At 43.6% G+C, this 21,563-nt stretch overlaps 2 protein-coding genes across 3 annotated transcripts; one reads left to right on the plus strand and one right to left on the minus strand.

Moving 5' to 3' along the window:
• The first annotated feature begins 292 nt into the window (after window positions 1–292).
• On the plus strand, window positions 293–4,093 carry LOC127299179 (protein rough sheath 2). 2 transcript variants are annotated; one of them, XM_051329102.2, is made up of 2 exons: window positions 293–585; window positions 2,674–4,093. In XM_051329102.2, the coding sequence occupies exon 2, from the start codon at window positions 2,725–2,727 to the stop codon at window positions 3,832–3,834; it is 1,110 nt and encodes a 369-aa protein (XP_051185062.1). In that variant the 5' UTR covers window positions 293–585; window positions 2,674–2,724; the 3' UTR covers window positions 3,835–4,093. The 2 variants fall into 2 exon arrangements, with proteins under 2 accessions (XP_051185062.1, XP_051185063.1); XM_051329103.2 differs by lacking the exon at window positions 293–585 and adding an exon at window positions 2,186–2,537.
• A 254-nt stretch (window positions 4,094–4,347) lies between these two features.
• On the minus strand, window positions 4,348–15,227 carry LOC127299180 (cleavage stimulation factor subunit 77). The gene is made up of 22 exons (XM_051329104.2): window positions 15,143–15,227; window positions 14,963–15,025; window positions 14,746–14,855; window positions 14,296–14,396; window positions 14,125–14,186; window positions 13,895–14,035; window positions 13,503–13,631; window positions 12,672–12,718; window positions 12,234–12,297; window positions 11,627–11,747; window positions 10,315–10,373; window positions 10,140–10,208; window positions 9,914–10,054; window positions 8,671–8,735; window positions 8,379–8,475; window positions 8,035–8,094; window positions 7,178–7,330; window positions 6,669–6,741; window positions 6,482–6,592; window positions 6,212–6,322; window positions 5,155–5,349; window positions 4,348–4,955 (listed from the first exon to the last, which is right to left on the minus strand). Exons 1-22 carry the CDS (start codon window positions 15,191–15,193, stop codon window positions 4,780–4,782), a joined length of 2,199 nt encoding a protein of 732 aa, XP_051185064.1. The 5' UTR covers window positions 15,194–15,227; the 3' UTR covers window positions 4,348–4,779.
• Window positions 15,228–21,563: the final 6,336 nt, after the last annotated feature.

A 21,563-nucleotide genomic window follows, 5' to 3' on the forward strand; every position in this document is an offset into this window, starting at 1 on the left:
CAGCCCAGCCTCGTCGCCATTGTTCCATCTCCTCTCCAACAGTGCTCCACTGCGTCCCTGCTCCCGCAGGCCACAGCCACTGTGAAGTCAGCTCCACCCACCGAGCTCGATGCGCATCTCCATGTGCTCGTCCATGTGTGTGTGTGGCTGCGGCTCCATGCATGCATGCATGCATGGTGATGCTCGCAACTGTTCCGGCAAAGCCCTTTCCTGTGTTTGTTTCGCTGTCTATAAATACGGACGCCTCGCCTTTCCACTCCCATCCCTTTTCCTCCCCCGTCTTTTCCCTCTTTCTTCCCCCTGCTGCTACCTCGCGCGTGCCCTAATTTCTCGCTGCATCCTGTCTCCTCCTCCCCACCTTTCCTCTCCACCCCCACTTCCTTCCATATATACACACTCACACTCTGAACCCACTCGCTCCCACATAAACGCCACACCTACAACAGGAGAGGGAGGAAAAGGACCTTTCAGTTGAGATCTCCTAGCAATAATTCTGGGCTCCCCCTCACTTTTCTCTCTTGGAAGTGTGCTCGATCGAGAGAGCCCAACAACAGAGCAAGAGCAGGATGGTGTAGTGGTGCCTCTGTAAGTCTCCTACTCCTCCAACTCTTCTTCCTCTGAGCAAGTTCATCGTGTTCTTGATGCCTCTGTCCGTCTTCTCCCGGAGTAGCCTTTTCATTTTTTTTGTCCTGCTAGCTTTCTTGTCTTGGTGCTGGTAGGGATGGTTGTAGCTTAGATGCTGCTTTCGTGATAAGGATTGCTGGTCTAATTAGTCATGTTCATTTTACTGTTTGATGAGATCGATGTAGTGACTGGTGGTTATATGCTCTGAATTCCTTTTTCCTGCTTTTTGGCGCGGATTGTAGCAGTAGATGGGTAGGAGCTTCGCGTTCTTGCTTTCATAAGCTTCTTGGATCTTCTCTACTACTACCTCTGGTCTTCTTTAATTGACGCGGGTTTACACAGGGATAGGCTAAGTTTGGCTCTCCTCCGCGTCAATTTAATCCGACCGGAGGGAGTAGCATTTATGCACCTATAGCCTGTGAAATCTGTTTCTTGATCTTAACTTGCTGCTTCAACCAGCCAGATAGCTGCCTTCTTTTCTTGGAAACTCGAATTTTTTTTGGTCTTCCCCTTTTTGGTTCTTCCCTTGCTCATAACTCAATCATGCAACTATTTAGAGTGTGCTTCCGAGGCTGTGTGGAATGTTTCCTTCTTTTCTTGGCAAGAGAAATAAACCAGCCAGCTTCTTTGGTAGCAGAGATTTGCCATTTGTTTTTCTATCATTTGCTCTTGATTGCTCCATGATTGTATATTTTCTTGTTTCTCCCTCCACACCCTACAGAATATCCAGACAGACGTGAGAAACACGCCCAAACATAGGATGGGAATGATGAGAACTTGATCTTTAGGTTTTACTTGAATGATGATAATCCACCAAACAGCGCCACAGATCCAAGCTTCATCATACCTGCCTCCCTTTGAATTTGTCAGTAGCAGTGGCTGGAACACCACATCGATGTATTTGGCTTTAATGTTTTTTTTCTCTTTCCCTTTATCTTCAAAGACCTCTTGTTTGTGTGCCTGAGAACTACTAGCTTCATAGATTTCTTTGATAATTACACCACTTGCGTTTGTGTGCCTGCAAATCTTGATGATTTTTACTGTATATCGTTATCTTCTGCTGGAGATAAGAAAGTGAAACGATTGCAGCGCGCAACAAACTCCAAACTGTCGCTGTCTGATTAGCCCTAACTTTGCGCCTTTTAACGCGTAATCAGCAATCATCGTGTGGGGTTGCGCAATGGTCCTGGTATCATCATACAAATTTGGATTTGGATCTTCTCCTTGCCCTCCCTCGCACATTCCCTCATTTTGTTCTTTTCCTGCGGTATTAGGTAAGATTAATGTAGTGTGTCCTTGATCATCAGCCAAATTAAATGCTAGATGGCGACTTTGCTCTCTGTAGATACATGACAAGTCTTGTATTTGCTCATCACTCGGCTGTAGTTAAAAGTTAATTCTTTGTCAATTCCATTCTGTATGGTAAAAACAAAATCTCATTTACTTTCAATGAAGTATTTGAACAAGATAAAGAAACTTGCTTGTAGCCTGACAATGGAGTAGTAATTTTGCAATGTCAACAGAACAATCTTGGCACAATTTTTTGGGTGCCATGCAAGCAGCTGCGAGCATGCATTGGCTTACCTACGTATGGAGGCAGTTGTAGCACTACTAGTAGCAGCAGTAGAGTACGCAAGTCAGAGCAATGTATCCCTGGGCCTTGACCTATCAATGCTGCAATGAATAAAAGCCTCTAACCACCAGCCATCTCTCTCTCTGGTTACTACTTTTTTCGTTTCGTCCCTCTCAAGATTATCACCGCAGCTGCAACGCAATGAATAAAGCGGGCGCTCAGTAGCACCCCACTGCTCAGTAGTAGCACTGTTCAGCTTGTGGAAGCGGCAGCAGCTCTTGTTCTTCACTGAAAATACACTAGCGCCTCTGTCAGATCATCCCAATCGGAAGCAATGCTTGTATTTTCCTGGTTTCATCGTCTTTGTGTTTGTGTGTGTACAATCCATGATAAGTTTTTTGTTGCATTGAAATGAGCTAATTAGATGTTGTTCTCTTTTGTGTCCATTGGATGGATGGATATGGATGGATATGCAGAGTGCATTATGAGGAGTGAGGAATCGGTGGGATGTGCGATGGCCTGCGTTGATGGAGTCGTCGTCGTCGATGAAGGAGCGTCAGCGGTGGCGGCCTGAGGAAGACGCCGTCCTCCGCTCCTACGTCCGGCAGTATGGCCCCCGGGAGTGGAACCTGGTGGCGCAGCGGATGAACGTGGCCCTGGACCGCGACGCCAAGTCCTGCCTGGAGCGCTGGAAGAACTACCTCCGCCCCGGGATCAAGAAGGGCTCCCTCACCGACGACGAGCAGCGCCTCGTCATCCGCCTCCAGGCCAAGCACGGCAACAAGTGGAAGAAGATCGCCGCCGAGGTGCCGGGGCGCACCGCCAAGCGGCTCGGCAAGTGGTGGGAGGTGTTCAAGGAGAAGCAGCAGCGGGAGATCAGGGACAGCCGCCGCCCCAACCCGGAGCCCAGCCCCGACGAGAGGGGAAGGTACGAGTGGCTGCTCGAGAACTTCGCCGAGAAGCTCGTCAAGGAGAGGCAGCAGCTGGTTGGAGTTGGCGGTGACCACCACCCCCTCATGGCCGCCCCCATGCTGCCGCCATGGATGTCGTCCGCAAACGGCGGCGCGGCCGTCGCTCCGGCCCCGCCGACGCCCTCGCCGTCCGTCACGCTCAGTCTAGCGTCCGCGGTCGCCGCGCCCCCGGCCCCATCCGCGCCGTGGATGCCGCAGCAGCAGATGATGGACGACGGCGGCGCCGCGTTCGGGTACGGTAGGCCGCCACCGCCTTCCACTGCCATGATGGCGGAAGCTCCTCCCCCTCCTCTAGCGGAGCTGGCCGAGTGCTGCCGGGAGCTGGACGAGGGGCACCGCGCGTGGGCGGCGCACCGGAAGGAGGCGGCGTGGCGGCTCAAGCGCGTGGAGCTGCAGCTGGAGTCGGAGCGCGCGTGCCGGCGGCGCGAGGCTGCGGAGGAGTTCGAGGCCAAGATGCGCGCGCTGTGGGAGGAGCAGGCGGCCGCCGCGGAGCGCCTGGAGGCGGAGTACCGGGACAAGGTGGCCGGGCTCCGGCGCGACGCTGAGCTCAAGGAGCAGAAGATGGCCGAGCAGTGGGCGGCCAAGCACGCGCGCCTCACCAAGTTCCTCGAGCAGGTCGGCTCCTCCTGCCGCCGCTGGTCGCCCGGCGACATGAACGGCCGGTGACTGCCCCGCCGCGGCCATTGCTGGTTGCTTTCTTTGTTGCACTCCCGACATCCAAAAACACAACGATGGCGCTTGTTCCTTGCACATCTTTAGTTTTCTTCTTCTTCATTGGAAGCTTCACTTCTCTCTCTCACTCTAGTCTAGCTGATCAGAAATGTAATGCCGTTGCTACTGTCGTAATTTCACTTCTTTTCGGCCAGTCTTAGATCATGCCAATTGTTCATCGTTTCTTAGCAATAAATAAGCGTTTTGAAGACAAGATGAGTTCAAATCAAAATTATTCGATCGTGGTCATCAGGATGAGACTTGTACGTAGTACAAAATTCTCAATTCGATTTCAGTTGATGTAGTGAGCGAATGCAGTAGGCCAGTTTGACCCAACAAATTTGGAACTATACTTTTCGCATCAAGGATTCAATGGAACTATATTTTTGGCATCTAAGGATTCAACTACAGGCACGTATTTGTCAAGAATACAGAGGTTAATTTCACATTAAAAAAAGGTCGTCAGTATGAAAATCTGCAGTCAGAACCGTTGGCTGTGTTCTCTATTAACTGATATTCATCAATTCAACAAAGCGCTGTTAACATCTCGTAACTCAGAACATAACACTGCAGTCTGGAAGACAGGAGAAGCTCTATTCTCACGCCAACTGCTTGATCAGCTAAGATCTGTTTTAGCCAAGGCTGGCTAACATTAACTAACTAAGCCTGGCCCTAGCAAGTGCTATGTCATTTTAGTTCCATCTTTCTACATGTGATATACTCCCTCCATCACATGAAAGTTGTATGAGATTTGTCTAAATTCGGATGCATCTAAACACCAAATAGCATCTAGATACATCCAAATTTTGACAAATCTCAGACAAATTTCATGGAAAGGAGGGAGTATATCATATATTAGTAGCTACATGCAGCCAGAGAACTAGCTACACATCAAGTGTACTAGCTTGAGCTGTTGGCTGATTGCTCCCCAGAAAACATGCTTCCACTGGACATCGCCGTGGATCCCGACTGAGCAGGAGCCACACCCCGGCTCCTCTGGATCTGTCTGAGCCTGAATATGTCTCGGGGCATCGCTCGGTTCTGCGCCGCCGCTGCTGCATCTTCTTCCTCTTGCCCTGCATAATTCAACACCGATTAGACTACGGACCCAAAATGTCCCTTCATATCTGTGTTGGTTAGACCGTCCGTAGTGAACTATAAAACTTCAACATGAATCACTTGTAAATAGCTCAAAAAATGCCCTTTGAGCTTAACATGCAAACGTAACATCGGCTTTCTGGACAACAAAAAGATTGGAGAGGGGAGGGAGAGTACTTTCAATGGCCTTCCTTTTCGTGGGCTGCCCATCTCTTGGAGGTCTATGAACTGATCCATTCTGGTTCCGAGGACCCGAGAGGTCAGTAGTGGTAGCGCCAGGAACCGGACCAGAAGGTTTGCCAACATCATGTCCTGCTGGCAATGTGCTTTGCAGTAGGACGCCAAGCACAATGTCTATATCTGGTGATGGACCTGTTAAGAGAATAATACAAATTCAGCACAGCAATATTTTGGCAGATCAATATTCAAGATTGTGATTTTTTATTTCATAACCATGTTCTCCATTAGACAATAAAGAGCATGCTCACAAGTAGTTTAAACTACTGAACATTTCTCAACCAACGCACTACATGCATCAAGCCTATGCTAGTGTCTTGATTAAGCATGGACCGGTTCCCATGCTCTAAATATAATAGCATCTGGCAAAGATTTTAGAAGGTGTTTGGTTGGTGGGTTTGTAAAGTTATCTGATAACTCTGGTAACAGGTACTGTTAAATCTTATTTGTTTAGTAAGCTCTGTAATTTGATAACACGGTATCAGATCCCTCCCCTGTGCAAATCCGTTTCCAGGACATAGAGGGCGTAATCAGATCACGATAACACCATCTCTCTCTCTCTCTAGCTTATCGCCTTCTTCCCCACGACATCTCCGTCCATGCTTCAGACGCCCGCCACAGGCAACCACCTTGGTCTTCTCCTTCCCCAGCCTCAAGTGCCCGATCTCCAATTTCCCCCAAGGCATGAATGATTCTATCCCCAGCTTCCCTCGTTCCCGAAGCGCGGATTCAGAGATCGCACCGGTCGATCGCAGTGTCCTACCCTCATTTACTGCTGAGAGGCCTGGCTACTCCTTCGATCAGATCTAAAAAGTTGCGGCTCCTTCGACCAGTTTGAACCAACTACAGGCTTTACCACTGTCATAACCAAACAGTTTACGTTATTTGTCGATACCGTTTACATTGAAGGTGTCACTCGATTACGTTTCCGTTTACATCGTTCTTAGTGGCTATGCAAGAGATGACAATGAGTACTCATGCAGTCATGCAACCGTACCTTCAATAGCAGGCAAATTCGTGATGAAGGACATTATTGGTGGAGAAAGCATTTTGAATATATCGTCAACCTCCTTTGTGTACCCACTGGATGTGGCTGTAATCACTGGTCCTGATAAATTAACAACACTGCCTCATGAGTGAGATAGGCAAATGCAACTGAACAGTTGATGCAGTTGCAACTGGAATATCCATGCATCCGGTTCTTTCTCATCAAATAACTATGCATCCCATTTTCTATAAAAAATAATAATTATGCAGCCATTCATACCTTTTATCTGTCTAGGATCATAAATAATCATTCGAGAAGTCTCGGGACGAACAACTCTTGCAGACAAGGGTAATAACTTTGCATTCGCACCACCCCCAGCATTGCCTTTATCTGAGCCAAAAATGTAGGTATAGTCAGCAACCACTTTACTATTGTTGCCAAAAACAATTAACAGATAGCAGATTACCTAAGGTAGGGCCAACAACACTAGTTAGCATAACTGACTTGTCACTCTTCTTAGACATGTTCTTTGCAAGCCACTGCGATATCAACACAAAGAAAGCATTACACGCAAGATTTGTCAATGGAAACCAAACATGGACTCTGAAGTTCCACAAAAATATAGCCCGCATCAGAAACATAAAGTAATGGCGCAATTGCATTCTTTGGCCAAATTAGAAGAGAACTTGAGGGGTACATCCAATTTAGGTATAATATCAGTACCAAATGATGTCATGCAGCTTATTATTTATGGGCATGCTTGAAAAGCATGTCCTGCAATTGCTGCTGTGAAGTTGCAAATCAATGCCATGTGTCAAAAACGCAAATGTATCTTTTACGCAGATTCAATGATTTTTATGAAGTTCATAGTTCATTCAATAAGGAGTCATTCAGCAATCAGGGAATCAAGAAGGCATGTTAGGCTTAGAAATACATGGCTAAGGCAATTTTTTTGATATAGAATGGTCAATATACCTCCTGTCTTGACAGATAATCCAATTCTTTTGATGAGCATGGCCAAAGATCCATATAATTATATCGAGAAACAACGTCATATAGTGTGTTCTCTAAGGACGATAAGGCATCTTCTGATGTCTTAGATAAAGCCTCCTTCCTTCTTTGTTCCACCTGAGAAAACAAATTTTATATAAATAAAAATCCATAAAAAAGCTGCAGTTTTTTCCCAAGAAAAACTCATAAACATAAAAAAGGAAATGAAAACGGCTATTATACATGCGTTCATCTGCAGCAACTGACCATACAGTGAATTGGCCAGGTAAGGAACAAGAGCATAAGATGATAGTACAGAACTGCAAATACAAAAATAAACAGACCCTCCTTTGGTTTCGAGCTTTTGCAAAGTTTGCTTGTGTTTCCAAAATTGACAGAACCATAGGATGGTCTACTGCTCTCTACCAAACCTGGCAGGAACCTTAATTGCTGTACATGCATATTATAATATTGCCTTATTCCTTTAGACGAAAGTTTTGCAGAAAGTGCTGTAAGGTTCAGTAGGTGGCAATTCCAAACCAAAGTATTGAGCAGGTCAGTTGTAAGACCTCAAAGAATGTAATTGCAATAGGTATCATCTACTACTGGTGCCAAGGAGAGCATGGACAGCAGATTTGAAAGGGAGGGAACCCTCACTAGGACTTAAGTCATTCACGGATAAATGCAAACATAAGAAACTTTTATTTGCAACTTGCAAATTTGCAATGAACAACATAACAAATTAGATTTAGTTAAATATAAACCATCTAAAGATAAAATGCACTCTAATTCAAACTAATGCAATGATAACAACCATGTGCACTTTGCTTAAATTTTCGTACCTTTAACATGCTTGACAAATCCCCGTAAATCTGCTCAAATTGAGCAAACCGTTTCCATACCTACAGGAGAATAACAACATATATTCAGACAACTAATAGACAAACATATGAATCTATATCTATTTGCATGTTGCACCTCTATAACAAATATCCAACAACATGAGCTCCCGAGGCTATGCAGTGCACCACAAAAAAAGGTGGAAATGTTCTATATTATTGCTATTGCTGCTGCTGGGAGCCTGGGACACTAATGCCAATTAAGATATTTTCTGAAAAGTGCGCAGCACCTTCTCATAATATAGAAATACTGAGTAACTTGCGATCAAATAGAACAAAATATTTACCTCTACGGATTCCTCAGGAGGAAGTAAGCTCAGAGCTCGCTCAAACAAAGCACGTACATTTCTATCATCGTTTAAGCGACACAGGAAGTCGGCATATCTGAATCATAGCAAGAATCTCAATAATTAAACAATTTGACTTGTATTTAACATGACTGAAATGAACCCTTTTCAACTGCCAATAGATGAAAACAAAATAAGTAGCATAAAATAACTAGTGGGCAGACATTTGGTTCATGCTCGTGAACCAAAATACAATAAATTTAAGTTTCTGTTAAGCTGAATGGATACTTACTCAAGAACGTATCCTGGCTCTTGCATAAATTTCTTTAAACCAGCTTCAAAAACATTTTGAGCCACCTACATGGGAATGCTATTTAGCAGATACTACACGTACACGATAAGTGAGTAACTGCAAACTGGAAGAAGCGAAATACAAGTGAAAAACTGCAGCGTAAATTAATATATTAGACCTTATTATTCAGCCATTATGTTTTCATTACTATGATGGCAACTGGCAGTTTGAAGTATGCAAGTTACGAATTGCACCTTTATGGCCAACCAGGGGCGGAGCTGTGGCCGGTGCTACCCGGGCAGTAACACCGGTCCAGCAAAGTTTATAAAAGCGTACACTGAGTGCGAAGGTCCAGCTAATAGAAAATCTATGAGAATCAGTTGGCCTACTGCAGCACATGGCCCACTGGAGGAGATTGCTTGGTGGGTGTTCTCAAGGGTCTCCGTCTCTCCCGTGCAACACACATTCGATTGTCACCGATAGCTGATGTCCTAGACTCCTAGGTCACAAAATCCCTTCCACCTCTCTCGCTCTTCTTTGTCTCCTCTGAAAATGTCAAGTGCTGCGACATCAATTCCCCCTAGAGTGCAGGTCTGCCGCTCCGTTCTGTGTCCTCTCCGGCGATCAGCTTCCCTCCAATGCGCTCATTCCCCAATTTTCAAAAAAAAATCCATCTATTTTGTATCTGGAATTTTTCAAAGATTTTCAATTGTCATTTTTATTAGAGTATGTGTGTTAGTGTCATGGTAATGTACGATTTTTACATGCAATAAAATATTTTTTGCATGACATAAGTTAGCACCCGTCTTGCTTCATTCCTGGCTCTGCCACTGTGGCCAACTTATACCCCATGCTATTTGCAGGCAGGGATACATACAAACTGAGGGCAATTCCAGCAAAAACTAGGGTGCTGGCGTCAAATACCACCATTCTAAGCAGGTCTAAGTGTCCACCTCAACCCTCTGATAATCTTTACCAAACCCTTTTCGATGGTTGGTAAGGTACTTCATAGCACAAAAAGAAGGGTATGCCATGCCTACTTGATCCTCTCTGCATGAGCTGGAAAACTAACTGAGATGGACAGAATACAAAAGGGTGTTCCCCTAAGTACCATCAAAGAATGGATGTAACTGCATTGTACCAGTTAGGATGACAAGTTACCTGGCACAAAGTTCCAAAGGTTTAAACTAACATTGTTTGGTAAAGGAAAAAGTGTATGCACATATGTCATCAAGTTAACAACCTTCGCATCTTTGTCGAGGCAAAATGACATTGTAGCATAAGCAACATACACATGATAGGTGCAGCTTGGCAACTTCCGAGCTTCCAAAAAGTACTTGCGAGCCGCTTCAATGCCTTCAGTTCTCCTTAGAAACCGAATAAACTGCAATACAAATAACAGAACACTAAAGATACCAGACACTGTAGCCATAATCATGAGTACATGTAAAATAGTAATGGTAACAAACCTGAATATGTGCAAGTGATGTCATGCTTGCATTTTCAGCTACAAGAGACTCATATATCGTCTTAGCAGGCTGCAACACATGCCATGTCAGAAAATTAATGATCATCTTAAGAGTACCTGTAAAAGTATGCAAGTGCTCAGATACACATTGTAGAGAAAAAATCAAGCAAATGAACCTGAATTGCCCCAATAGACTCTTCCAGTTCAGCAAAGGCATATTTTAGTACTTCAGAACCTACAAAAAGTAATAGGCAAAATAATCAGGTCCGGAAAGTGCTACAGTACATTTCAGTTAAAACAGCCATCTAAAGTAACTAGTGTTGTACTCTAGTACTCACAACTCAGTGCAAAGTGCAAACATGACTGGCATTTAAACTGGAGAATTGTTATGATAACAAAATAATTAGCAAAAAAAACACAGAATCAGTTGTACAATACTGTGGATACGATGTCATTCATGGTGTGTGTCTGGATGATGAATTAATGTTCATTTTACCTAACATTCAAATTATTATAGCCTATCACATGAAGTTGGAATTTAGTAGTTACGTCAGTCACAGAATACACATAAGTAACTATGACGAGCTGCTACCAATCCGAATCAGACAAAATCTTGCTGATCTATTGACAAAGTTAAGAGTTGCTGGTTATATCAGTACAAGAGATAAACAGGAACTAGGAGCAGCAGCTACCAATCCAATTTAACAACACATCAGGAAATAAATAAGCCTCACATAACAATCATTGACTACCGAACTGGATATCAATACTGTGTGCACGCATGAATACATTCGCGCAAATCATTAAAAGGATCGCATAGACCAAGATGCAAGTATCTGTCTTTCACACATGCATATGATCAAATGTATATAATTACATATATAATACGAGGGTATATGTCTTGATCTAAGATGTGAACTGAACTGTGACGAATTCTGACATGTCAGCTCTCATCACATATTCACATAGTTGGTCCTGGGGATTATAACTTGATATTCTCCTTAGAAATGTGTTCAGCCTTCCTGGAAGTTGTACTTAACTTTCCTTTATATCATCCTAGGGACTGCCGCCCCAGAGTACATACCAATTACCAATCAGTTATTTAATTTCAGTCAGTCAACATTCTTTAGGTGAACTGGGATTGGGCCTGATCCAGTTCAAATTAGTAGCAAGTTTAATGCTCATCGAACCCTGGCTCATCCAAACAGAGCTAAGGTTGTTAGATATAAGCGAATCCTTTATCGAACCTTTTAAGTAATAAAACACCCTTTATCGAAAAATATATATAAACGAATCAAGTGATCGAACAAGAGCGAAATCGTAATTCCATAAGTTTGTTTTCCTGCGGATCTTTCTACAATTCTGATAGCATGCTCACAATCTCTCAGTAAATCAGATCGACACTAGCTTCCACGAGGATGCACTGACTACAGAAGTGGACAGCATAACTGAATTGATCAAGAGAATTTCGCAGGATATTCAATTTACCAGGGAGTGCTTTTACAGCGCGCTGAAATATTTTGATTGCAGAATCCGTAGAACCGTTCTTTGCATGCCACGTAGCATAATCATACCATACATCAGGATGATGGTAAAGATACATTAGGCACTGAAAGTAAGAACAAGTCGTACACTTGGTTAGTATGTCCCCATTGTAATGCGACCAATGTACACTACACAGGGAAATTAATCTTGAGGCCCCTCTGTTCATAAGGATATTTGTGACAAACAAAGAATATTTCACATGCATATGAAGACGCAATGCTCAACCACGATATAAATCTCCACGACCATAACCATATCGAGCTGATATCCATAAGCAACATTCTGATTATCGCAATCAACTTGATATGGTTATGGTCATGGAGTGGTTGAGCATTGCACCTTCGTATGTATGTGAACTATTATTTCCAATATCTTGGGCAAGAAAGCTCAAAAAACTTCAACCACAAAAGGAAAAAAAAACTATACATGGCACGTTTAGACATGCCTCCATGTGATCAGTTGACCACAATGTATCAGAATGCCTAACTGGAATACTATGCCAATCATCACTATTTCAGAGTGAATCCGATTGTACGAGATGTTGGCTTACTTGCTCATAAGTAAATGTAATACGCCTATTAGCAGCTGCAGCATCGATTCTTTGAGGGTTCCCCCTACAGTAAACAAAATACTTGTGTTAGCAGAAATGTGGGGAGTAATCTCGGAGAGAACTGAGTGGTAGAAGGTGACAAACTGATATCAAGTTAGAATTAAGAAACATGGCATACTCAATAACTTGCCCCCATAGGATCTAATCCAGGAAATAAAGAGCTCAAGGAGAGGATGCAGATAAATTAGGGAGATGATAAACAAAATATAGTCTTCTAGGGCAGAGGAAAAAAATGAAAAACAAATATTACCTGCTCTATATCTACATTCTACAACAAAGAAATAAAATGTCCCTTAAAGAATTAGAACAAACAAAAATCTTCTGCTGAAATTTTGAATCATGATTACACTTGCATATTTGACACAGATGTTTACTCACTTCTCAAATGTCAGAAGTCTTTTCCATGCCATACACTGTTGCTCTTCCTGTCAAATAGATTAGCAAGTTACCTGCCAGTTAAATACTGGTCATGCATCTACCACTCTACCAGAATACATAACAAAATAAATGTACTTTTCAAATACCTATTCAGTGGGCATGACCAATAAACTAAACAATATGATAGAATAAAGCCGAGTATGGAAAGAGAAAACATTAGTTTTAAGTCTCAAAGCATATGGAGGGGAAATTCAATTGTGTTCACTTCAAATTGGTACAATGAGTTGTTTATTCAAACTAAGCAGATATCTTTTAGAAAACTACCTCGTTCAAAAATCGATGATATTTTCGAAAGGGTGCAGTCAAACTTCTCTATCTTTGACAACTAAAATATGAAGGTGCAGACAGAATCACTAGGTTTGCGATTGAACATACTTTTACTGTACTTTTTTACAAATTTACTACCATATTCATACAAAAGGTAACGTTTAAATTTGTACACTGGAGTGGGGGGTAAGGATGCTGAATCTTCAGGTAGGTCAGTTCGACAATGAGATAGATAAATCTTGTCATCCAGCTTTTCTAGAACACCCAATTGCTAAGTTTGCAATCAAAAGACACGGTTTTGTTTTACCCTACTGTTTTCCCTACAAGATTCAACAGTGACAATAAGAAAATGTATAAGACAACTTGTACGACAACTATAATGGTGAATTTTTGTAACTGCGAAATAGAAATAATTATCAACAAAACACAACCATTTTGTAAAGTCAGTATTGTAGACTGCCACACCTAATGTAAATCGGCGTTAGGGCCTGATCAACCGTTTACCTTGTAGGAGCCTGTAGAGGGGATGGCCAGCATGCTCCAATCGATATCGTCAATGTACTTCTTACGTTCTCTATATACCGCCCTAGCACTGTTAAACTTTGGTTGATATTCAGATAGCAAGCCTTTTGCCTGGAAAATGGATATATTATGATGAGTCCATATGAAATACACACAAGACAGGGTTTCCATTGTCTTGAGATTTAATAAAATAAAATAGCAAAGTATATAAATGGTGGAGTTCAGTAAACACTACTGACACATCAATGTACTGAAACTGTGAAGTTTCACACTACAAAAGGAGAACTACAGACCCGTCTTTATGCCGAATGACTGAAGTTTATATGCTAGCTGCTTATAAAAATGACCAAGGATCGAAATGTAAACGCAATTACCAAGGTGCGACTAACGGAATTCTCAAAGTTATCATAATCCTTCCACAGCTGCTCGACATGACTAGTTGGAACCAAAATTGCCTTCTGGTATACTTTCCTTATAGTAGTCATGCGACGTGACTCATCCTGGGGCGTCACAACCTGAAAGAGTTTCAAACAAGGAACCGCAAATAATTGAAACACGGTCAAATGAACACAATGCTTGAACAGGAAAATGAAGAAATACAAACCGGCATTGATTTCAAGAATGCAATGTACTCCATCCAGACAGGGCCAGACGCAACATCATTGCCTGGCAGAGTTAAGCTTCTTAGTTCAAAAATCCACTGCAAAAGTGGCATAATACAAGGCACTTGCCTATTATCAGAGGTCAGCGCTTGCTAGAAGTTTTTTGTACTTACCAACATAGTTCAGCATGAAGTCAAAAGCCTTTTTTGTCTCTTCCTGACCCTCAGAGCCCCTTTTACTGTTTACTCTTTTAATAAAGTTGATGTAACAACGCCTGCAAGTAACACCCATCCCTATAAGCTCATGTCAATATTGGAGTTGCTGGCAAACTGGAAAACTTATTTTGGGAAGAGTATGTCAGTCATAGCTAAGAGCAATACGAGGTGCAGACGGCGATGGACACAAACAAAACAATGAAGATGAACTCAACAAATGATCGGACAATAGGGCACTGGTGACTGGTGGCAAGACTAGGCAAAATGAAAGAAAGTTGACACCTCGCGTGCGACATTAAGGGAAGAACATGTTGGAGCGACAGCGAAGGAATTTCTCGCGTAACAAAGAAAGCGAACTAGGGCATGTGGACACATATATCATCATAATAAAATGTGGAATCCCCTCACCAGAGATTAATGTGAGGGCAGGTGAGCAAGCATCTGCTGAATATCTGCTTGGCGGTTTCCTCGTCGTTCGCGGCAATGTAAGCTTCAACATACTGCTTCCAGTACTTCACCTGTACGCAGATTCAAGTCTCAGCTCCGGAGGATTGGCAAAGGGATCATAAGATAGAGCAGCAGTACGGGCAAATGAACATCTGGTGGAAAATTCAAGTGGACTCACCGCGGTGGGGAAGGTGGCGAGCAGCTTCTCGTAGATGGGGGCCGCCTCGGCGATGGGGAGCAGCTGGAGGAAGGGAAGGCCAGGATTACCTCAGGCAACTCGCCAGCATAGGTCAGAAGGGGAAAAAGGGGGGAAAGGGCAGGCGCGATAGAGAAGTGAATGGGTGGTGGTTGGGCTTACAAGTGCCTCGTTGGCGAGGATCTCGGCGGCCTCGACGTTGTAGATGTCCATCGCCGCCGCCGCCGCCGCTGCCCCCGCCGGATTCCTGCACGAACCGGTGAGGGTTTTGATTCGATTGCTCGCGGGAGAGGGGAAAGAGGGATGAATTGGGATTACCCACGGAAGAATTGCAATCAGGCTGGAGGAATTGGGCCTCCGCTCCACGCCGACGACGAGGAAGAGGGGGGGGGGTTCGAGCCTTGGAGTCGGCGGAGAGCTTGGCTGCTTGGGTGAAGGGAGGGGACTGTTTGGCCAAAACAAGATGTCAGCTTGGGCAAACTAAAGTTTGCATCTTGCATAGTCGTCGTATTTTCTAGTTTTCAAAATTTTCACCCAAAAATATAACAGAATTTTCACTCCAATAAAACATGTTTGTGTACAGTGCATGTTTGGATTGTGAAAAAAATATACCCTAACAAAAAAAATTGTCCACATAGGAAAACGTCTGCGGGGCTTAACGCGCGTGTTTCCCCCACCTCCTACCCTCGTCCGGTCCGCCTCCTACCCCCGTCCGGTCCGCAAGGTGTTCGGTGGATTTTGCAGCAATGAACAACGACGACGAGATGTTGGCGTAGTAGCTGTTCATGGAGGAGGAGAACACTGTCGCCGTCCGGCGGCACCAGCAGCAGCTGATGCTGGCGAGCCTCCTCCGCCTTCGCCAATCCATTGTGGCCTTGGCCGCACCTCGACGCGACGGTTCAAGGTTTGGCAAGAAGAAGAACAAGGAGCGGTATCGTCAAACCTGTGCGTTGCTGCTTGACTCTGAATACTTCGCCGACGATGCAACTCACACGCCAAAGTATTTTCGATGCCGGTTCCGAATGAACATGGATCTATTCATGAAGATTGTCTTCGACGTCAGGGAATACGGCGAGTACTTCATGTGCAAGCAATATTGCACCGGTATATGGGGCTTCTCCTCAATCCAGAAGTGCACTGCTGCATTGCGCTGTCTTGCATATGGAGCCCCCCATATGCAGCTGATGACTACCTGCGCATGGCGAAGTCGACATGCTTCAAGACTGTCAATAGGTTTTGCTGAGCCGTCATAGCGGTGTTTGCTGGAGATTATTTGAGAGCACCGACGGCAGATGATACAATTTGGATCCTGGCACAAAATCCCGCTCAAGGGTTTCCTAGGATGCTTGGAAGTATCGATTGCATGCATTGGGGTTGGAAGAATTGCCCTTTTGTCTGGTACAAGGGGCATAAATATCAGTGTAGTGTCATTCTTGAGGCGGTGACAGACTATGATCTCTAGGTTTGGCATGTTTTCTTTGGCATGGCAGGAACTCACAATGATATCAACGTGTTGCAGCGCCCTCCGGTGTTTACCAGGATAGCTGAGGGACAAGCTCTTGCAGTGAACTTTGAGGTCAACGACAACGCATACAACAAGGGGTATTATCTAGCCGATGGTATCTATCCAACGTATGCTACATTTGTGAAGACAATCCCTGATCCAGGTTCAGAGATGGGGACGCTTATTTTGCGATATGTCAATAAGAAGCTTGCAAGGATGTTGAGCGGGCTTTTGGTGTGCTCCAACAGCGTTTCACCGTTGTCAGGTACCCTGCTCTCATTTGGTCGGAATCTCAGATGTGGGAGGTGATGAACGCTTGTGTGATCATGCACAACATGATCATTAAGAGCGAGCGTGACTCACCTATAGATGATGATCAACCATTTTATTATCAAGGGCCTCTTGCTCAAGCTGAGCATGTGCCCAAGAGTCCGCGGTGTTTCTTGACATGCATGCAGAAATCCAAGATGCAGATGTTCATGCTCAACTTCAGGTGGATCTGGTTGTGCATCTGTGGGCGAGGAGAGAAGCCGCCTGTCAACACCCGGATTTTTAAGTCCAGATGCCTATTATGCCGTACATCGCAATCCCAGGAATATTGTTGTTGCGAGACATAATAGTTGAATATCATAGAGTCATCATTTATTACAACACATAATTGTCTTACAAAGATGGATCACATGATCCAATATTACAATAGTAGTTGATCTATTGATCAACGAACCTTACAAAGAGCGGAAGCGAAGTCGTAGTGGCTATCTAATCCACAGGCCAACGCTTGACGTCAGGAGCGGTCCTAGTTGTCGTAGACGTCCTGCTGTCCATCTTCCTCGTACTGCTGTTCACCTTCATAGTCTGGCCATTTGAATAGCCAGGGACAAAGCCATGAGTACTTTTAAAGTACTCGCAAACTAATACTAGTGTACTCACTACTAATTGTGGTAAGGGGATACTAAGCTCTAGGTTATTTGCATAAAGCCAAGTTTATTTCATAAACATTTAGTAAAGATGCTTGAATCCCTAGACTAACTCAAGTGGGAACATTAGTGTCATTCCCACAACTCTGTTGTGATTCAATTCAAAATCACCATTCACCTTTCAAATTTAAGTCACCAGTCATATGTCACATTTTTGAAAATGGTCTGATGACGGAACAGTATGGCCTTTCCAATCGTCTGTAACCGTGGACACGGCTATTCGAATAGTTCTACACTCTGCAGAGGTCGTACACTTGTGCCACAATATTTGCAATAATCCGTCAGGGTTAACTGGCCCTGATTTATCATACTCCGTATGCGGACTACCAACCATAACCTTTCACTTATATACTCTAGTACAGGCACCTCTCCCCATGAGCTTGGCCTCCCAGTGAAGACACACCGTCAGCCTGGGAACTGCACAGGGCTTGGGCCGGACAATTCACCTCATTTCACGTCATTTCATATCATCTCATATTTCTTTGGAGGCAGCCCTTGGCATAACCCCGATGACGCTTGTTTAGAGGGAACCCATACTAAAGCACATAAATTTCTAGTTAAGCCCTTACCCATATTGGGTATTGTGGGGGTACTTTCAAAATTGGAATGGTATCGCATCCGAACCCAACCATCAGTTTTATATCAAAAATCACCATCTTCTCTTGGTCATATTCACCTTCAAAGTCATTCAATGAAATGAACCATCATTCCAAGGTTTCAACTTCATTTCAAAGTCACATGTTCCCATCTAGAGTAGTCCAATTTTAATTGATTAGCGCTAGCAACTATTTCATGAGGGGTGCTAAGTATCTTGGAGCTTGCTAGGCTAAGTGTGATTCTCTTGTACTACTCTATAATTCAACCAAGTGAATCATAAATCAAAAAGTAACTTTGATAAATAAAATCAAGTAAAGCTTGTAAAGTAAAAACTTTGGGATAGGTTCATAAAGTAAAATGTAATGATGCCTTGCTCTGGTAGAGCTTTGCACCATGATGGTTAGCAAGTTTATTAGCTTGCACTGGTAATAGCTGGCATTAATATTAGCTTGCAAGAGTATTATCTTGCTTGTATGGGTAATAGCTTGCCTTGATTGGTGAGGTGATCAAAGTGTTCTTCTTCTTCCTCTTGGTAGAATACCTCCTCCTCTTGGTAGTCTCCGGTACTAGCGTCTATAAACGAATACGAGGATACAATCACCAATCAATACTTAAGTACTCTTAATTAGCCTTAGTGGCTCACACAATGATCTAGCATCACTACTTAACATTTATCACAAGATTATGCTAGGGTTTCCTTATTTAGTAATAGGAAAATAATTTCCTCTCATTGAAAATGGAGTTAGGGTTTCTCTTTAGTTTGTGAGAAAATAATTTCCTCTCATTGAATTTTCTTAAGATTTAATTTCTCTTATGAATAATATATGACCTAGGTTGACCAAAGTCAACCTCTTCATACTTATCATTTGAGACAATGATTTAAATGAGGTTCCATACCTCATGCAATTTAATGCTAACATGGTAGTGATTTAATGCCACCAAATAATTCAATATGAGGTTACATAGACCATGATCACTACCTCATATTGAATTACTTGAGAACAAGATTTAAATGAGAGGAATATCTCTCATATGATTTAACACATAGTTGTAACTAATTTAAAGGACTATTATTGAGGTGATTTAATATTCTCAAATAACCAGGGATGATCCCATGTTGACCAAGGTCAACACTTCACACTTAGTATTTGAGAAAAGTGAGTTAAATGAGATTCATCATCTCATGTGGTTTAATAAATCTTTGGAAAATTTAAATACTATTTAGATTTAAGATCTATAAGTGAGCAAGTATGAGCCTAGGAAATTAAAGGTCAATACATTACTTCATTTTATTTGAGAAAGATGATTTAAATGAGGTGAGCACCTCATACTATTTTAATAACACCTTGCAATGGTTTAATATCATTAATTAATCTAGGGTGAGTTTTAATTGACCATGGGATCTACTTCATATTAATTTGGTTGAGGCAAGATTTAAATGAGACCAAGTATCTCATATGATTTAATAGATAGGTTTTGAAAAATTTAAATACTACTTATGAGGATGATTTAATATTTTCAATAGGAGCCTATGGGTCATTAATACATGTGTTATCAATTCTCATTGAACCATTTGGAGTAATGATTTAAGTGAGAAGCTACACCTCATATAAGTTAAACTATCATCTAAATGATTTAAAAATCTCTAAGTAACCAAGCATGAGACTTACTTGACCAAGGTCAGTACCTCTAGTTGAATTACTTAGGATCACAATTTAAATGAGAGAGAAGCCCCCATACTATTTAAATAAGTTTATGTGTATGTATTAAATGGGCTAGAAATGGCTCCATAGCCATTATTTGACTTTTAGTCCATGATCATGCAAAACAACTATGCTATATTTTTGCATAAACAATTAGATTATGTCAAATGTGATTTATTAGAGTTGGAATCAACTTAAAATCATTTATAGATAATTTCTAATATTTATTTGAAGTCAGAAAAGGCCTTGCCTTGTTATTTTTATCATTTGAATTTAATTACGAATTTGGACATGAGGCCAGTGGCATTGTTTAGATAATTTCATGAGCTTTCCGAATATATAAAATTTTCTAGATTTGGTTTGGTAGATTTTAAACTATTCAATTTATAGTAAAGCATCAGTATTGAATTTGGCTAAACTGAATAATTCTAAATTGAATTAACGGGCTTAGGCGGGAAAGGAAATGGGCCAGAATGGTTTAAATTGCGAAACTGGCCTAGCCCAGTAACGTTTCACACGCCACGGGCCGCCTGACATGGGGTCCCACGCGTCAGTGGCCTTTAACTACCGAATCGGTACCTGCGAATGAGGGCCGTCGGATCAGGCGAGGATCGCACGGCCGACCGTCGTCGTTGTCGACGGGGGAGGAGAGCCTGCTGCGCCGGCGAGGTAGGGGGTCGGAGGGCGCTGGAGGTCGCCGGCGGTCGAGGGAATGTGTCGAGGCGGTGTTGCCGAGGGTGTAGAGGTCCCTGGTACCGTGGCGGAGCTCGGGGCGGCGTGGATCAACGGATTGATCTGTGGCGGGCTCCGGCGATCGACGGCGCAATTGGAGCTAACTAGAGCTTAATCAAGGTGGAGCAGAGGTCGATGAGATCGAGGAGAAGGAGAGGAGCGAGTTTGGTGTGGAGAAGGAAGCCCGGGAATGGCTCTATTTATAGATGCTCGAGGTGCTGTGAGGGTGCCGTGGAGGTCGTCGACGGCCATGGCGCTCCAGGGCGCGAAGGGGCAAGCTAGGGGGCGCAGGGCGTAGGCGACGTCTAGGCGGAGCTAGCGCGCGTGAAGGGACGACAGGGGAAGGACGGGAGCGTGCTGGCAACGATCAAGTGCTCGTAGTACCGTGGCGGCAGAGTGGCGATCATGGCGACGGCTAGGGTGCACGCGCAGGCGTTCGAGCATGTCTAGGGTGTAGAGGAGAGGTTGGCAACGCGCGATGCAGAGGTAGGCATGCAGGGGGATGACGAGGGCGACCAGGCGAGCGTGCGCTCTGTCGTGTCCAGAGACGTGCCCGTGCACGCTCTGGCGCGCCCAGGCGTGGTGATCACGTTGCGGCCAGGGCGTTGTCGTGCATGGTTTGGATGGGCATCATGTCTGGCAGGTGTGGTACTTCCTGGTGAGCCCAAATGACAAAGTGAAAGTAGCCAGAGAGAGGGAGAGACCAGGGGTGGCATGGTGGTGTCCTTGAGCTCGGCATGGTGGAGATGTTGATCATTTCTTCACTTTTAGCAGGGCTGCAGTACATGGGATGAGGCAGAGGGGGTAAAAGGAGATTGATGATCACAAACCAAAAGGAGTGTAGGCTAAAAACCAGTGTGTAAAGAGGTGTTTTACAAAACCAGAATCATGCCTGCAAGGTGTTTGATGAAATGGCCGCATGAACAAAATGTTGGAATTTTGGAATTCTTTTTGGTGGAGCTCAAATATATAAATAATGTGAAAGATTGGTGGTGGTGGTGGTGGTGGTGGATTTGGTTAAGGTTTGTGAGATTTCAAAATGGGGTTGATCTTCACATAGTTTCAAAGTC

The sequence above is a fragment of the Lolium perenne genome, chromosome 5 (assembly GCF_019359855.2).
Source record: "Lolium perenne isolate Kyuss_39 chromosome 5, Kyuss_2.0, whole genome shotgun sequence".
In the NCBI taxonomy this organism is placed as follows: domain Eukaryota; kingdom Viridiplantae; phylum Streptophyta; class Magnoliopsida; order Poales; family Poaceae; genus Lolium; species Lolium perenne.